At 30.6% G+C, this 16,463-nt stretch overlaps 1 protein-coding gene across 2 annotated transcripts in view; it reads left to right on the top strand.

Annotated features, from left to right (window-relative positions):
* Positions 1–16,463, top strand: part of ImpE1 (Ecdysone-inducible gene E1) — a 131,172-nt gene that overhangs the window by 90,372 nt on the left and 24,337 nt on the right. For both annotated transcript variants that reach the window (XM_076410286.1, XM_076410285.1), the window contains exon 2: positions 13,302–13,455. In XM_076410286.1, coding sequence (XP_076266401.1) covers positions 13,329–13,455 — 127 coding nt within the window. In that variant the 5' untranslated portion in view covers positions 13,302–13,328. The remainder of the gene's footprint in view (positions 1–13,301; positions 13,456–16,463) is intronic.

Here is a 16,463-nt window from a genome sequence, read left to right as displayed (position 1 = left end):
TTATTTTCACAACTGTATACCGTTATATTACAAGTGTACATTATAATAATTATAAGCGATATAACAATGCAAAGCTAATTGGAATACGCTAATTGGAAATAATAAGTTATTATTAGTTCTGAAAATTTACATGTGCTATTAATTATTGTTAGCGGTTAACAGTTAAAGTGCACGGAAAATAAGAACTCAACAATAGTTAGAAATTTATATAGTTTTTCATATATCTATATTATAAATATTGTTGGAGTTTTGTTCATTTACTAACAATCATTTTGATTTAATTTCACTGTATAGTGAATATAGTCTATTCAAGGTTTTTTTTTGTCGCATCAACTCTGAATTTTAACTCAGTTTGGCTTTGACATAAAACAAAATACTAATCTAAATAAAATAATTGAACAAAAATGTTATCAAATATAATTTATTTTAGCATTATAGTACATCTAATACATATATTAGCGAAGGACCTAAAACTACATTTAGACACAGCTATGATAGTTTGTAGGTTAGATTTGTTTTGTTTAAATTTAACTCTCTTCCACATTATCCATGAGGTAGAGTTTCTAGGCGCGTTTTTTATGTAGTGTTTTCCCCCTGGAGGCCCAGTCAATCTAATTAACAATTGTATATCTGAGAAACGTATTTTACCTTCATTCGAGAGCATATTTACTTTTTACGTTTAGTTCTTGTTTCCTTCGATGGCGTGTCCTTGGCAAGTCATCTTGGTATTAGTGTATTTTTATGTTTTCTGCTACTACCTGTGTACGCCATTCTTGATTAAAGTAGTCACTGAATTATGTCTAATACATGTACCATATCTACAAAACTGTTAGTCTTCATTCTCTCCTCATACGTTCTAACCAAATGGTTATGTTTAATTTTAAACAATTACAATCATATCTGTGCACACAAATCTTTCACGTCCTACAACACCATTTTCTACAGTTATATTCGATTAATTATGTGCATACCTTTAGTTGTTCCCACTCTCATCACCCTGTCAGAAATTTCCAGCATTATTACATATCCCGAAAGTTTCCTTCAGTCACTTTCACTTTACGACTCACTGTCCAATTCAATCACTAAACTGTTAATTTCTAATCTGTGTAAAACAATGTTCGCGATTCCACCATTTATCAATTATTTCCTTTTATGTCTTATTGTGTTCATCCAAACCGAAGGTGTTATGGTTGACAATGCTTCCTTCCATATATCCAAACGGTTTTTGTTGGAATTATATTATTTAATATCATCAATAGTTACCTCTTTTATGGAATTTACCGGCAAAAGGGGGCCTTCGTTATCTCGCTCGTTTTCGAAATAACCTATTAAAGCCGCAATCAATCTGTGATATTGAGTATCTATTGTTTTCGGCATTTTCAAACAAAGTAATATGATATATTACGGAGTAACTTAAAATTTATCAAAATAAAGGGCTAAAATAATATTTGCTGGTTTATAAGCTGTAATAATTATAACAGGACGGCGACCACCTATCAGACGTATGTAAAATTCTTGACAGCTATAGTGATAACAGGTTTTAACTCTTACCTATAAATTATTTTGGTTGTAACTATAGTTTTTAGATATACTATAATGTTAAAATTAATTATATTTGATAACATTTTTGTTCAATTATTTTGTTTAAATTAGAATTTTTTTGTATGTCAAAGCCAACTGAATTAAAACTCAGAGTTGATGCGGCAACATTGTAATGTTTGGACGTCACAAATATCCACGATGCATTACTAAAAAAACTTTGAATAGACTATATATATACGTTAATAAACTAAGCGTAGGTTTACGGGGTGACACGGTAATCCACAGGTCGAAAATTAATCATGGATCAGTAAATTTTTGATTTACCAATCCAGGCAAATACGCCATTAATCATGCTGGATGACAGACGGGATGGGCGACTGGGGAGTCCAGCTAAAGGACCTCGCCAACTGTTACACGTACGCATACTCCATAATGAATAATTCTATTCATTCCGACCCCAGACAACACCCTGACCATCATGGTTTTCAATCGATATATCGTTTCCTTTTTCGATAATCATGAATTAGTTTTATTTTTATCTAAGTACAGAAGTATTTTTTATTAATACTTTGTTCATTCCAAGATCCTTAATATTGCTATACGGGAAGATTTATATATATATATATATATATATATATATATATATATATATATATATATAAATTGCTGTTTAAAATGTATTTTAGCTTTATTTCACCAATTTAAGGTGTTAATTGTTGTAGTTAATGACAGCAATGGAGAAGAAATATTAATATTAACGTATAATTCCTTTCGTGGAAACTATTAATTTTGCTATTTAAATAATAAATTGCCATATAGTTTCATAAATCAATGAAATTAGTTCAGTCACTTGTTACTGATTTATTTAAGAGAGAAATAATTTGCATATAAATTAAAATTTAATCGAGCGGGTTCCAGTAAGATTTCATTGTTAATTTTACGGAAGAAGTAAAAAACTATTTGGGTTACTGCGATGCGATGAATTCGTATAGAAATTGGCGGTTAATTCAATCACAGGAAACTTATTAAATCATTTTTTTATGTAGTCACGCCGTTGTGGATGGGAATAAAATGAGAATTAGATTTGTTATGTTTGATTGAAGTCCATAAAAGTATCAGTAAACCATCATCAGGTTAACCTTAACGATGGTTAATTGATGGCGTGAATTGAATTATTTTTTAGAAATTGTTAGGATTATGGGATATATTTATTTCATGATTTTACTTTATTACTACATTGCTGTGATTTTAGCAGAACTGCGATGGAATTAAGCCAGTTTACGTTGTTCGAGTAAATTCTGCTGCGGCTTCTTACGATCGCAATGATCCAAGTGTCCCAATTTTCAATAAATACTGCATGCACGACCAAGTTTGGGCGATGGATTGAATTATGTTGCATCAAATCGTTCATGTAGATTATCCATCATTGTGTAGCACGTAATGCCATCATACTGGAACTATGCGTCATCTAAGTCTATGTCTATACTTGTAATATTCCAGTTTAAAATTAACAGTTAAACAATAACGTTCTTTGACTGCATTACCAACTAACGAATGATGGAGGTTACTATAAATTATGACTTTTAACATAGCTATTCGTCCAAAAATGAGCCTCGCTATTAAAGGTAATTTTTCTTGGGATTTAATTTTTTTCTCTATAGGTTCTGAGGTCACTCAGCGAAGAAACGGTGTTGTATATGGTAATTAACTTAGAACTTGTTTCATCGTTTGGTAGAGATGTTTAATCCTGTCACTTGATATATTTGACGGAAATATTTGGCTACAGTAACTAAGTACAAAACAACATAAACACTAATTGCCAAAACAACATGACTACTACAAGCTGCTCGATCCTGCTGAAATAGCCGACTATTCAGCTGATGTTTTATATTATCGTCATCTACAAAAACATATGGAAACCATACAACATAATATATCTTTTTGTATATTGGCAATACTGTTTCTATGTAAAAAATGCGACGCTTTTGTATTGCTTATTTTGCATATTAAATCTTATAGGTTATATTTAGTGTATTATACCTTTTGTCCTACGACGGTTAAAACAAGCGGTCAGTAAAATTTGTAAACTGTAGGAGTGTTTGTTACGAAAACATCTAGATTGTTTAACATTTAACCAGCCACAACATTCTCTAAAAATAGAAGCATAAAAATAGAAAATAGAAGCATACAGAAACGATGATACAACATAATTGGAAAATAGAAATAGTGTTCGAAATTTTGAGATAAACTGATAGAGACCGATGGATATTAAAAAGTACTAGTCATCGCCCTATGGTCGAATTTCGACGAGTATTTTTAATTAATCATGTTTCTCTTATAACATAGTAAAAGAACTAATATAAAAATGAAATGTTATTAAAACTTGTTTTCACAGTATTTTCAAAATGGAATCAGAAATATATTTGATACATAACAAACATAATTAAATAACTAAATATATTAAAATATATGCACTATCTCAAGAGCGAGCACTCATTAACATTTTTTAAATTTGCGTTTAATTAAATCTAATTTCTATTAATTATCAATAATCAACAAAGTATTGTGAACTACTACGCCACTGAGCATTATAACAAAGTAGGGTTATTTTCGGAACAGCAATAACTTTAGAGCATTAAAAGTATACATAATATTTCTTTATATTTACGTTATAAATATAAGTATGGAATAATAAATGAAGTAAGAAATGCTTGTGTGTTAAAACAGACAATATGTGAATTAAACAATTTTGAAAATGATAGTATGTATATTAAAACAATATTTAACGCTATTAGATAATTTATTTTTTAGAACTTAAAAATTTATTTTAAAGAAATGTGTAAATAAATCATTAAATTATCTATTGATTTTCGAAAATTTAGACCTATAAAGTAAATAATCAAAATAATTGATACAAGGTTCAAAGAATAAAATGTCATTTAGTCACATATCTTATTGCATTAATCATTAAACACCTTAATATTAATCAATATTTTAGAATGTTTACAAATGGACTGTAAAAGTCTATGAAACTATTTTATAACTGCTAATATCCTGTGTAGTATTCATTTTAACTCTTGCTACACAAATGAACGTATTTATTACCTGCAATATTCGGTTACTGCTTTGTTAAGAAATGTATTTGCTAAAGAAGCCTGAAATTAATCAGAAATCAATAGCAGCAAAATGTACAGAAAAATATTAACAACTTTTAGAATCTTTAGTACAATGATATACTTTGTCTCCAGAACTATATTCGTTAATATCGTTCCTTAAGCAAGAACAATTTTCCTTTTTTGCTTTTTCTTCTCCACACAAATTAAATCAATATTGTGATTGCAAAAATCTAAATATCTTGTAAGTAACGAAAACAGATGATTCTTTTTATTCTCGAGTTTTGTTAATCTATGTTGGGATGAAATTTTCAGACATGTCGATTTTTCTGTGCAAAAGTGTATATATCTTCCGATACAGTGGACATATTAGTTTGTTTTCTCTACAAAAAATGTAAAATGTAACTTTACGTGACCATACTACTCTTAATAATTTTTTATCCGAACTTGTTGTAACTCTTTAATAATTCCAATAATGCACGAACAACCGAAAGTAACATAAAATTCTACTTAAAATTACTTCGTTTAATAATCTTTTAATCACTCACTTTTCATTTTAATATCATTTTAAATATAAAAAACAAACATGAACATAATTTTAACTGACACTATCCTTTATTTTCTTTTATAAACTTTAAAAAAATCTCTAATTTGACGCAGATTCGATTTTAGTTATTGTTAGCGAGCTAAACTCTTAGCCCAAACGGCTAACCACTGAGAGGCTTACACATGTTGGGTTACTAATATGATGGCTATTCCAGGTTGCTTGATATAGACGTTTTTAATTTTATATGAATATATTTATTTGTAGGGCATATACAAAATATTTATAAAATTTCACGCCACTGTTTTCTTCAAAAAGGGAGACAAAATTTTCGCTAAGTTAACATTAAACTGCTACTGTAAAAGTAATAGTAAACTCAAAGTTACGTGAGTTAGAGAGAGAGTTGCGACTAAGATATGAAAGAAGTGGTGTAGCAATAATGAAACCTTAACACTTGTGGGACTGGAAGAATGTGGTATGATCTGAGGAATGATTGTTTACATTTATTCCTACAAATGGCCGGGTTATGATTCTTACAGTCAAGCATGGGGTAGTTCTATTTATATTTGGCGACAGTATCGTGGTATTCAGCTGGTTGTCTTATTCAGATCTGGTCGGATTACTGTAAATTTATGTCTCAAAGTTTTCAATGATTGACTTCTTATTATGATCAGCATATTACTGCCCACCATTACCATATTCAAAGATGATAATGCGCCAATTTACACAGGCCAGAAGGTTAAGGTTTGATTTGAGAAGCATCAGTAAATCATCAAATAGCTTACCTGGCCAGCTTGATCGACAGGCATCAACATACATGAACCGTTATGGGAAATTTTCAAGCAGAGACTGAGAAGTAAATTTAAAACTAAATAATTAATCAATTGTTGGACGTTTGGACACAAGAATGGGACAATATTCCATCGGAATATACGTATAATATATATTCCATTCATACACGTTACGTGAAGAATTACAGCTGTTTTAATAGCAAATGGTTACCCAACATCTTAGTAATACATTAATATTGTGTATCAGGTCTCCATATTATTTTGTCCATCCCCTGTGTATAATTATATCGCTATAACATAATTCTATATAGATAAGATAATAAGACGTAGTTATAATTCATGTACAATTAAGGTGATAGAAAAACCTTAATTGAATAAAATTACTTTGATAATATAAGATATGTTTATTTCTTTTATATGGTCCGCTTAATACTACAACGTAAAACGTATACGTTTTCAATGGTCCAGTAAACGGACACCGGTTAACAAATGATCTGTCGGAAGCAAAAAAGGCCGTCTAATTAGCGGCATTTCAAAGCACCGAAGTCTCCGACCAAACCGACATCATCTCCAGGGGAAACGGAGCGGTCGAGATGGAGCTGTCGAGGGTCGCGTGCAATTGCTGTATAATTCCGAATCGATCTTATATCGGCGATGATCATAACATCTGCCCATTAATCGGTATTAGTCCGCCAGTCAGCAACTAGACTGGAAACTCTCATTTGCTTGATATCGGCCACAAAGACAGAGTTCGCAATTTCGGTTCCACTCCATCATTCATGAATTAATATTGATATGGTTGTTATTTTTCTGATGGTATTTTTATTTCCATTTCTTTTATTAGAAATATTTTTATCAAAAAAATTGAACCGACTTCAAAAAATAAATAAGGAACTCACTAAAAAGTAAAAAATAATCAAACTTAGATTTTCAACACAAAAAACGTTTTAAAATGAAATTTGTACATAATAGTCGTTGTAATGTCTAAATAAAAATAAACAAAAACCTTATTTAACCTATCTACTACACGTAATTTATATTCTACTATATACATACAATTTAGCTTAATACCTAACATTATATATATATATATATATATATATATATATATAAATATGTAAGTATGTATATTATTTATGTAAGATATACCTCCTGTTGGTTGTATTGTATTTTTATTTACAAAAATAATTGTTATGAAATTTTATATAAGAACTTGATAGGTACTGAACTTCTGGAACTGATTTTCTTGATTTATTTCAGCATCATAGTGGTATAAAAAATATTATCCATAATGATGAAATAATGAACGAATCCCTTTTAATAATTTTTAAAGATGCATCTAAATTAGTGACATAATAGTTAACTTTTTTCATTTTGCGGTGATGTAGAAGGATCGTCATTAAATATTGGAATATTTTGTATTGAAATCTTTTTAAATGAAGATTAGAGAAGACAAACTATTTCATAAAGCTGTTGGAAAGATGCTTTTGTGGTTCAAAGAAGTTCCAAGAAACCAAAACATACTTTAAAGCAATCTATTTTTAAAAAGAATAGGCAATTATTTTGTTACACTTTCGAAAAATGGTGGTTCAGTGATAGGAGAGATAGATTTAGGGATTCATGAACGTGTCAGTATTATAGTAAGTAAAGTTTGTGGAGAAGATTGACTGAAAGCACTTTTAACTTGCGGTTCCGGCACTGACAGTTCCAGTTGAGGAAGGTCAAGAAGATTGAAATATGGATAAGATGTTGTTGGAACTAAAGATGTATTGCGAGTTATAAAAATGCTTAAGAGTGTTTCTTGTTAATTCACAAAGAATAATAAAGACATTTATAAAACTTAGAATGTTCCTTATATCTATACTAGCACAAGTAACAAAACTAAAATGTAGTATCACACAATTTTTAAAAATAGTCAGGAGTAACTAAGTTTTCAAAATTTATTATATATTACAAATCCCAATAAATTATTATAAACTATGTACATATGTTTACCTATTTTTTATAGTTGTCACAACACAGCTATATTATTCAGCTACTTGGAACATGTATTTTTAATACTAATATATTAGATAGTACGGGATAGTAAAACAAATGAATATAAAGAAGCTAAATAATAAAAGGAAAGTTTGGAAACTAAAAAAATTAGCAAGAGAAAGAACTAAATTGAAAATGTTTGGTTTATTTCTTCCAGATATCTAAAGAGTTTATCTGTGTTATCAGTTAGAATCATTCTTCTAATCAGTAGGATATTTTCTATATGTTTTATATTATTTATATTAATATTTTACATAGTTCACTATGAAGGGTCTAAGGATTTTACAGAGGTTGTGAGCCCACAACAGTTATAAATGTATGAGGCACAAACGACGAAAAATTACTTACTTAGCCCTATTAGGGAATAATATTCTGGTGTAAGTAAAGAAATTTCGCCGATGGCCCGTAGTTTGCTGGTGTTCTTGATCAAATTCCACTCAGATTGTCTGGAAATCAAGTTCAGGAAAGTCCGAAAATGGATGGAATTACTTGATATATCAACGAGACAGTTTCAGTGTTAAAAAATACACTCTGACAGTCGATATTATGTGATCGCCAGCTGTAAGAAAGAAAAATAGAACCCTTTACCTTGTCAGAAAGTTTATAAAATTAATTACGGTATATTGAGACATGCTTCATTCCTCAATGTAATTATAAAATAAACTTTGACCACTATGTATACTTGTCTAGAAAACTATTTGAAGACGCTTCCTGTTTGTACGATCTTCAAAACTGGGCCACTAACATACGTTTATCTGTCAGTCTCATCAATGCAAAATGAAACGAACAAAGTGGTGTGGTACTCAAGCGACAAAAACCGTAGTTTCTAGTCAAGAAGCGATGCCGTAATATTTGTTCGTGACCACTGTCCATCTTCGTTATTTCGAATTTATGTTTCACGATCAGATTCCTAAAATGGATCTGGTATATTTGCTATCGACGAGCTATCGAGTACTGCTGAATGAGCCAATTACCATGAAACTAAATACTTTTCTCTATGGAAAGAGCGAAATTACTGGGAAATTTTCCGTTTCTTAGTAAACTATTAACATGGTACCTCATTACACCAGTTCTTCATTACATAGTCACATATGCATTGTATAGTAATTAATATTATGTATAGTATTATGTATATATTAATTAATATTATTATGTATAGTTTAACTAATATTGTAAAAATATAATAATTTTTGGTTCCAAATTTTAACATGATGTTTTAGAAAATATGGGGTTTTGAAATTTATTTGAAAATTTTAAAAAAATATAGTTTTAATTTTGACTTGATGTTGTACCTGGAAGTAATAGGCTAAATTATGTTTGATAAATATTTTATGACAATTCTACGTATTTACTTTATCCGGTATAAATATTTCTGCAAAAAAAATGAATTTGAAAGAAAAATTGACTTTTGTATAGTTAGCCAGTTAGTATATTTTGAACATTGGTAATTTATTCACGGTATTTTAAGTACTTTAATTAGGTCTAAAGTGTAATTAACATAATATCGAGGCAAATAACACTGTTTGTGACATTTGAGGCTAGGCCTCATTTAATTTGTTTATTGTGTATAGTGTGCACGAGTCCCTAATAATGTTGTTATTTTTTTAATTTACCAAATAATCCAGAAAATTATATTTAATAAAATATGACTGGTTTCGTCGTATAAGTGTGCATGAATTCGGCATATGCTTCTAGTAGATTCGAATGCCTGCTTTGACTGACTTAAACTTTTGGGCTTTTACCTGAACTCAGTGCTTCACTGCTGTTCACTGCTGAACGACCATATATTCTTCAAATCAAAAAAAAAATTAAATACAGGCCTTCAACAAGTGTTAACCAGATCTCATCATGGTTATATTACGAAAAGCCAATACCAAATATGTGGTTTCTTGTACATTCATTCTTGTACAATTCGATGGGCTATACTCAAGATGAGACATGCATTGTGCTAGGATTTCGGTAGGCTGTAGGCTGTGCGAGGAAGCGAAGGTACCCCACGTAATTAAATTCAGTTTTTCGGTGCAAATTCCAACTAAATTCAATTAGTTGATTAAAAATGGGCTTAGTAATATATTTTCTAGGATCACCTGGAAGGAAAAAATCAAAAAAAAAACGTTTGAAAATTTATTAAAAAGAAATCGCATCTGGGATATATAAAATGATCCGCTCAGTCACGGAAAAGTTAAAAAAAATTAAAACGAAAGTCTTAATATCTAACAGCCCATTGTGTCATTAAACTACACACTTTACCACCATCACCATCACGATAAAATTACATAAAGCCACAAACGAAAATCAATTTACTTACTTCACTCCCCCACGCCGGAGAAAACGCCGAAAATGTGAACTGATTAAATCAAAAAACGAAATCGTTTTCCTGAGTGCATAGTCCCGCAGGCTCGGCACGGATCCGTTCCAAAGCGCTCCTCCCTCCAGGAAACGCTCACCTCCCGTTTATTTCCCAATTTGAACAATGCACCACCGCGTCCCGGCCCCATCTCCATCCAATTCTGATAAGGGCCTCATTTAAGGAACAATTCGTCTTTTTTAAGTCTTCGTCCGGGTTTCTGGGTGGGAGTAAGATGTACGGCACGTTATTCGCACCCCATTCCTGCGAAAATACTCGTAAATAAATTATGGCGGGAAATGTGAGCTTAACGAATTCGGATTGAAAATGTCAGTGTTTGTGATAGGCGGTATTTTCTTGTTTCTTCGGTTACTAATGATATCTACGAATAAATGACCCCAATGAAAATTTCATCGTCTTAATGGCTTTGTTTTGTATTCCATGTTATATAATAAAAAAACAGAAAAAACTGATTTTTAGGAGAATATATTTTATTAAACTATTTCCAAAATAAAATAAAAATTGCACGTATTCTGATCATTTCTTCCCATTTGTAGGCGATAAATTGGGAAAAGTAGCAAACCACCAGTAACGATAACAACTGATATATTTATACCAATTTACTGGAAACTACGGGATACATGTTTAAACATCGTCCCAGTAAATTGTTAAGGAGAAAAGAGTTCGAGAGCAGAGTGTGGAAAACCAGCAAACGATTTACTGATTATTATCAGATCCATAAGTCGAATTCTCTCATAACTAAGATTACATTCGAACATGTGTACTGTGTGCCAGCCAAAGCCATGCTACGTCGGCCTAAACTAGTGGTAATCAGAAGGCGTTATGTACAGTGAGTACGCTGAATATAATAGAACATCACATTCGAGCTGCAACAGTGCATACTTCATATTTATTGTAACCTGTGGCCAACTTATGGCGTTCAAAACGATAACATTTTTTTACCTTTGTTACTCGATACTGCAGGTCTTTTTTGCAACAATGGATTCAATTTATTCGGTTTGATAGCAATATACATCTGCTGTAATAGCTTAATTTGGTTTTAGTAGCTCATAATACACTATATCCCCTTGACCCCATCATATGCACATATAAGTCTAAATGTTTTTGATGGGCTTCGACAGCAGGTTTATGTAAATTAAAGAAAATAATGAATGTAGAAAATACAATGATGACAGTGTCATAATTACCGTTAAATGTAGAATTTCTTTTTATGTAGGGAAATGCCAAGGTTATATTGTTTAACAATTGTTTACAATAATACTTCGAATTTGCCCTAATAATTATCGCTGATCAAAATACATGTAACTTTCTAATTTGCATGTATAATTTGACTTTTTAACAACTTACGTATTTCAAAACAAAATTATCAGACATATGCAGTAATTTAAATACTTACTTTTCATGTTTTCATGGGTGTTGAGCATAAGAAGTAATTTCTTATAATATTGTTTTTTCATAACGTTTTTATCTGAATTTTGCAGAACGCTTTGAATGTGTCATTCAAATGTCAAGTTAATCCATCTACTACCATTCAAGATTTGGATTTACATATAAAAAAATATTAAGATTAAATTGGAACCTGTAGTAACTAATAACGTAACTAACTAACTAAATAACTAACCGCAACGTAACTATGATATTTTGTTTCTGTTAACGTTGGGTAAAACACTCGAGTCACTTCATCTGCTACTTTCCGAGTTTTGCGGATACAATACACGGAAGTTAGATTTTGCTGTAAAAATTGTATTATAATAAAATAATTGCATGGTAAATTTGAGATCCAATTGTAGTTCAGTGATGAGTAAGATGTCTAGACATAAGGCTTTTGTAGAATAGGATAGAGCCACCAGTATTGTTTATAATGTAGGTTCAAAAAATCGTAGTTGATTTGAATCCTTCTGTAGTATGGTTGTAAATTTACGTTTGTGATTATTTATAATTGCGGTAATTCCTAAGGCAAAATAAGACAAGGAAAAGCATCTAAGTTACGACAGTAACCAGACTGGGTAGGACCGGATTTCTTCTGGAATAATCCGTTAACTTGGTCAATAGCCAGTCGGTGGCCTTACGCTAATGATCGTGTTTCGAAGCCTCCCAGTCCAGTAGGTCCAATCCAGATAAACAATTGGTGGTAAAAGAAGGCTTTGAAATATTTTTGAAAAACGGAACAAAAGGCTTAAAATCCTACACGTTTTGTAACTAACATATGGAGAGACAATGGAAATATCGGAGAAAGAATTGGGAAAATATTACTCATATTAAATATCCATATTTTACTTTGTTCTAGTTTTGGTTTTGTATTTTCCTCTTATTGCCATGAAATTTTAGTAGCTTTTTGTGATAACAATTTTTGAAAATTTGAACATAATTACTGGGTAAACTAATTCTATAGTTAATTTCTAAAGAAATTATCACTTGATAATTTCGTTTTTATATACCGTGTATATATATATATATATATATATATATATATATATATATATATATATATATATATATATATATATATATATATATATATATATATATGTATATATATATTTATATATATATATTTATATATATATATATATATATATATATATATATATATATATATATCTATATCTCATGTCATAATTTACTTCTTCATTTAAATAATGCAATCTAACTGAAGATTAAAGATGAGGCAATAGATGATTTAATATAATTGTATATATTTCACAGTACTTCTATGTTTTCTCTTATACTTTTAATTACCCTCCTAATAATTAATATCATACTGCGCCACACAGAAATTGCTAGTAATTGAATACAGATGTAACATATACTGTCAGATAATTTTTACTTTTTTGCTTATATCGATACAACCGAGATTATTTACGATACCAATACGATGTACATGAGAAAATGTATTGCTTTTTCAGGTGTGTGGCCACCTAGTGGAATCTCACATGCTCGGAGATGAGTGTAACGGAGACTGGGAGTGCCGAGAACATATCGCTGGGTCTATATGTCACCGAGGACGGTGTTCCTGTCAGCCGTTTTATGCCAGAGTCAATCAAACTGCCTGTTTACAATGTACGTATTAAATTATTGTTAGAATTCCTTAAGTTTATTTTTAAATAATTAATGTTATTAAAATTAAAATTAATTCAAAGTCTAGTAGGTGTCTAAACCAAGCCCTTCTTTCGTGAATTTCCTTATTAGTCAATTGATTCAAAAGAAAAATTTGCCAAAACTATATCCAATATTTTGTGATGATTTCTGGATTTCCTTCAGATTAATCTTCTTCAATACTTGTAGAACCATTTTTTATTTCATATTAAGTATTTGATTAATGTTTTATTCAACTTAAGGCTTAATAGAACATATGTGGTGTCTTTTTAAATAAAGAGCAGATGTATCTTATATATATTCTTTCCTCATGTGATTATATTTTGTAAAATATAAGTTTTTTATTAATTTTTTATGAAAAGTCTATTTGCTCTTATTATTATATCATTTTATTTTTTAATTATTTACTCGCTGTGGAGTGTTGCTTAGTATGTATACGAGTACTCATGGTATTTCATGCTATAGCCACAGTTCTCTTTAATCCTTTATGCGATGGTTTGTTGAGCAGATTTTCCTTATTTCTGCTCAAGCAGCAGAATGGTTTCGGGATTTGTTATTACACAATTAAGATTTTTTTACACATTTTGATTTTTATGCACGTATAATATATTATTAAAATTCGATTTTTATTTGAAATGATCTTGTATTTAAATTTTAAACAAATTAGTGAATTTTTTAATGGCTCACCGGCAAAAATCGGGCTGAATTAAGATCTGTGGCCTGAGTTATGTTGATAACATAAACCTGCAACACGTTATATACACCAAATCGTACAACTTTCGTTTCAAATTCACGTTACCTCTACGAGAGATTTATTCTCAAGAATAAGGGTGGTGGATGGATGTTAGATACTTCTGAATATATGACGGTGTGATATCACAATATATCATAAAAAAATCTTTATTTAACTCTGTAGGTCATATAAATGTGCATTGTCGCTGAAGATGATTTTTTTCGAATGAAACTAGGTCATGTTTCAAAACACTTGAAGCCGAATTCGCAGAACAGGCCATATTATCAAAAGACTTGCCTTTAAACTCTTGTATATAGAAGGAAGGCATCATTTAAATGCGTTATTCAATTGCGTTCAATTGAGTAACTTGCCATAGATATTTGGCATTAGTACTTGGTAACAAATGGCATAAAAATTAAATTGAAGAGATATTGCAAAATCAAAAACACACAAAAAACCGTCGCCACAGGTTGTCAATGGCGACCCATCCCAATTCATACCAACCAAGTCCAATTAATTCAGTAAAGTCTACTGTAAACTTCTGCAATGTCTCTCATTGCCCTGTCTTGACCATTTCATTTTTGTCTACAATAAATTTATTTGTTTGTTGCTTATATGTACACTGTAATATATTCAAAACAGCAGTGAACCCACGTTATCTGACTTGACGACGCAATGTTGCCTCATCAACTCTGAGTGTTAGTACATTTTGACATTGACATATGACAAAATTCTAATCTAAATAAAATAAAGAAAGAATAATGATATCTAATATTTTTTATATATTTTAATTATATATATTTTTTAAAGTCTCCTTTTACCAACTAGGGGTTTATCTGGCCTGGGCCAAAAGTTTAACGTGGGCTCCAAACCACGGTCCTCAGCATTAAGCCTTACCGACTCGCGAGTGACCAACTTTAGAAATCATCACGGAAGATATCCGGTCTTACCCAGCCTGGTTACTGGCGTGACTGAGATTATTCTCCTTGTCGGATTTTATACTCTTACCTAGAACATTCACAAATTTTAAACAATCACAAACATACATTTACGACCATGCCCCAGCAGGATTCGAACCCGCGACTATCGGAAAAGCAGTAAGACCGTCCCGTCGCCTTTACTACTACGCCACCAAGCCGGCTATAACGTATTTAAACATTATAGTACATCTAATATATATATATTATTGAAGAACATAAAACTACAATTAATTATACAGCCACAATAATTTATAGGTTAGTATTGTTTTATTATATTTACATTCTAATTTGTTTCCACATTAGTATAGGTAGAGTTCTAGGACTGTATTTTATGTAGTATGCCCTCGAAGGCTTAATCTACCTAATTTACAATAGTATACTTGAGTAATTTATTTGCAATGCAATGTTTCCTTTTAAAGTCATTTTTGTATTAGTGTATTTCTCCTTAGTTTGTTCTGTTACTATCTGTATACATCTTTCTTGATAAAACTAGATTTAATCACTACATTTTCTTTAATGCATTTGCCATATCTGCAAAGTAGTTAATATTATTTCTCTCCTTATACATTTTAAACAAACATTCATATATATTCTTAATAACAACACACACGCATATAAAGCTTTAAAACTCTATAATACAATTTTCTACGGTTAAAGTATAGTAATTATATACTGACCTTTAGTTGTTTCTTCTTTAATTACTCGGTCATGATAATTGTCAACATTGAAACATAAACCAACGTTTTATTCAACACTGTCACTTTCAGAATCAGTACTCAAGTGAATATAGCTTAATTACTTATTTACAATCTATCAAAAATTTGCTCATGATTCCACCATTTGTCAGTACCTTCTTCAATGTCTGATCGAGCTCATCCAAACCGTAGGTGTTATTGTCAACGAAGCTTCCTTCCATAAATCTAAACAGTTCTAATTGGAATATCCTCTCGACCTGAATCATGTATCATGAATCTTTCCTCAAGGTTATTTCTAAAAAAGTATATTACATATAATGCAACTAAATATTTCATTTATATTTACTGATTAACAATATGGTGGATTTTCCGTTACATTAACTGATGGTTCCTCCAAGTTTTTTTAAAGATGATTTTCAAACCATTGCAAAAATAAGTTATGGTTCATTTCCTCATGTTTGACACTCTTGGACTTAGCGGAAAACAGTAATTCTGCATCAGGAATAAAACCATTCTTTTTGGTAAACCATATGTCTGCAATGAATTAGTAATAGATGTTATGAC

The sequence above is a fragment of the Rhynchophorus ferrugineus genome, unplaced genomic scaffold (assembly GCF_030347505.1).
Source record: "Rhynchophorus ferrugineus isolate W39M unplaced genomic scaffold, kcgeb_rfMv2 rfM7, whole genome shotgun sequence".
In the NCBI taxonomy this organism is placed as follows: domain Eukaryota; kingdom Metazoa; phylum Arthropoda; class Insecta; order Coleoptera; family Curculionidae; genus Rhynchophorus; species Rhynchophorus ferrugineus.
This window is presented reverse-complemented; position numbering and strand designations above follow the sequence as displayed.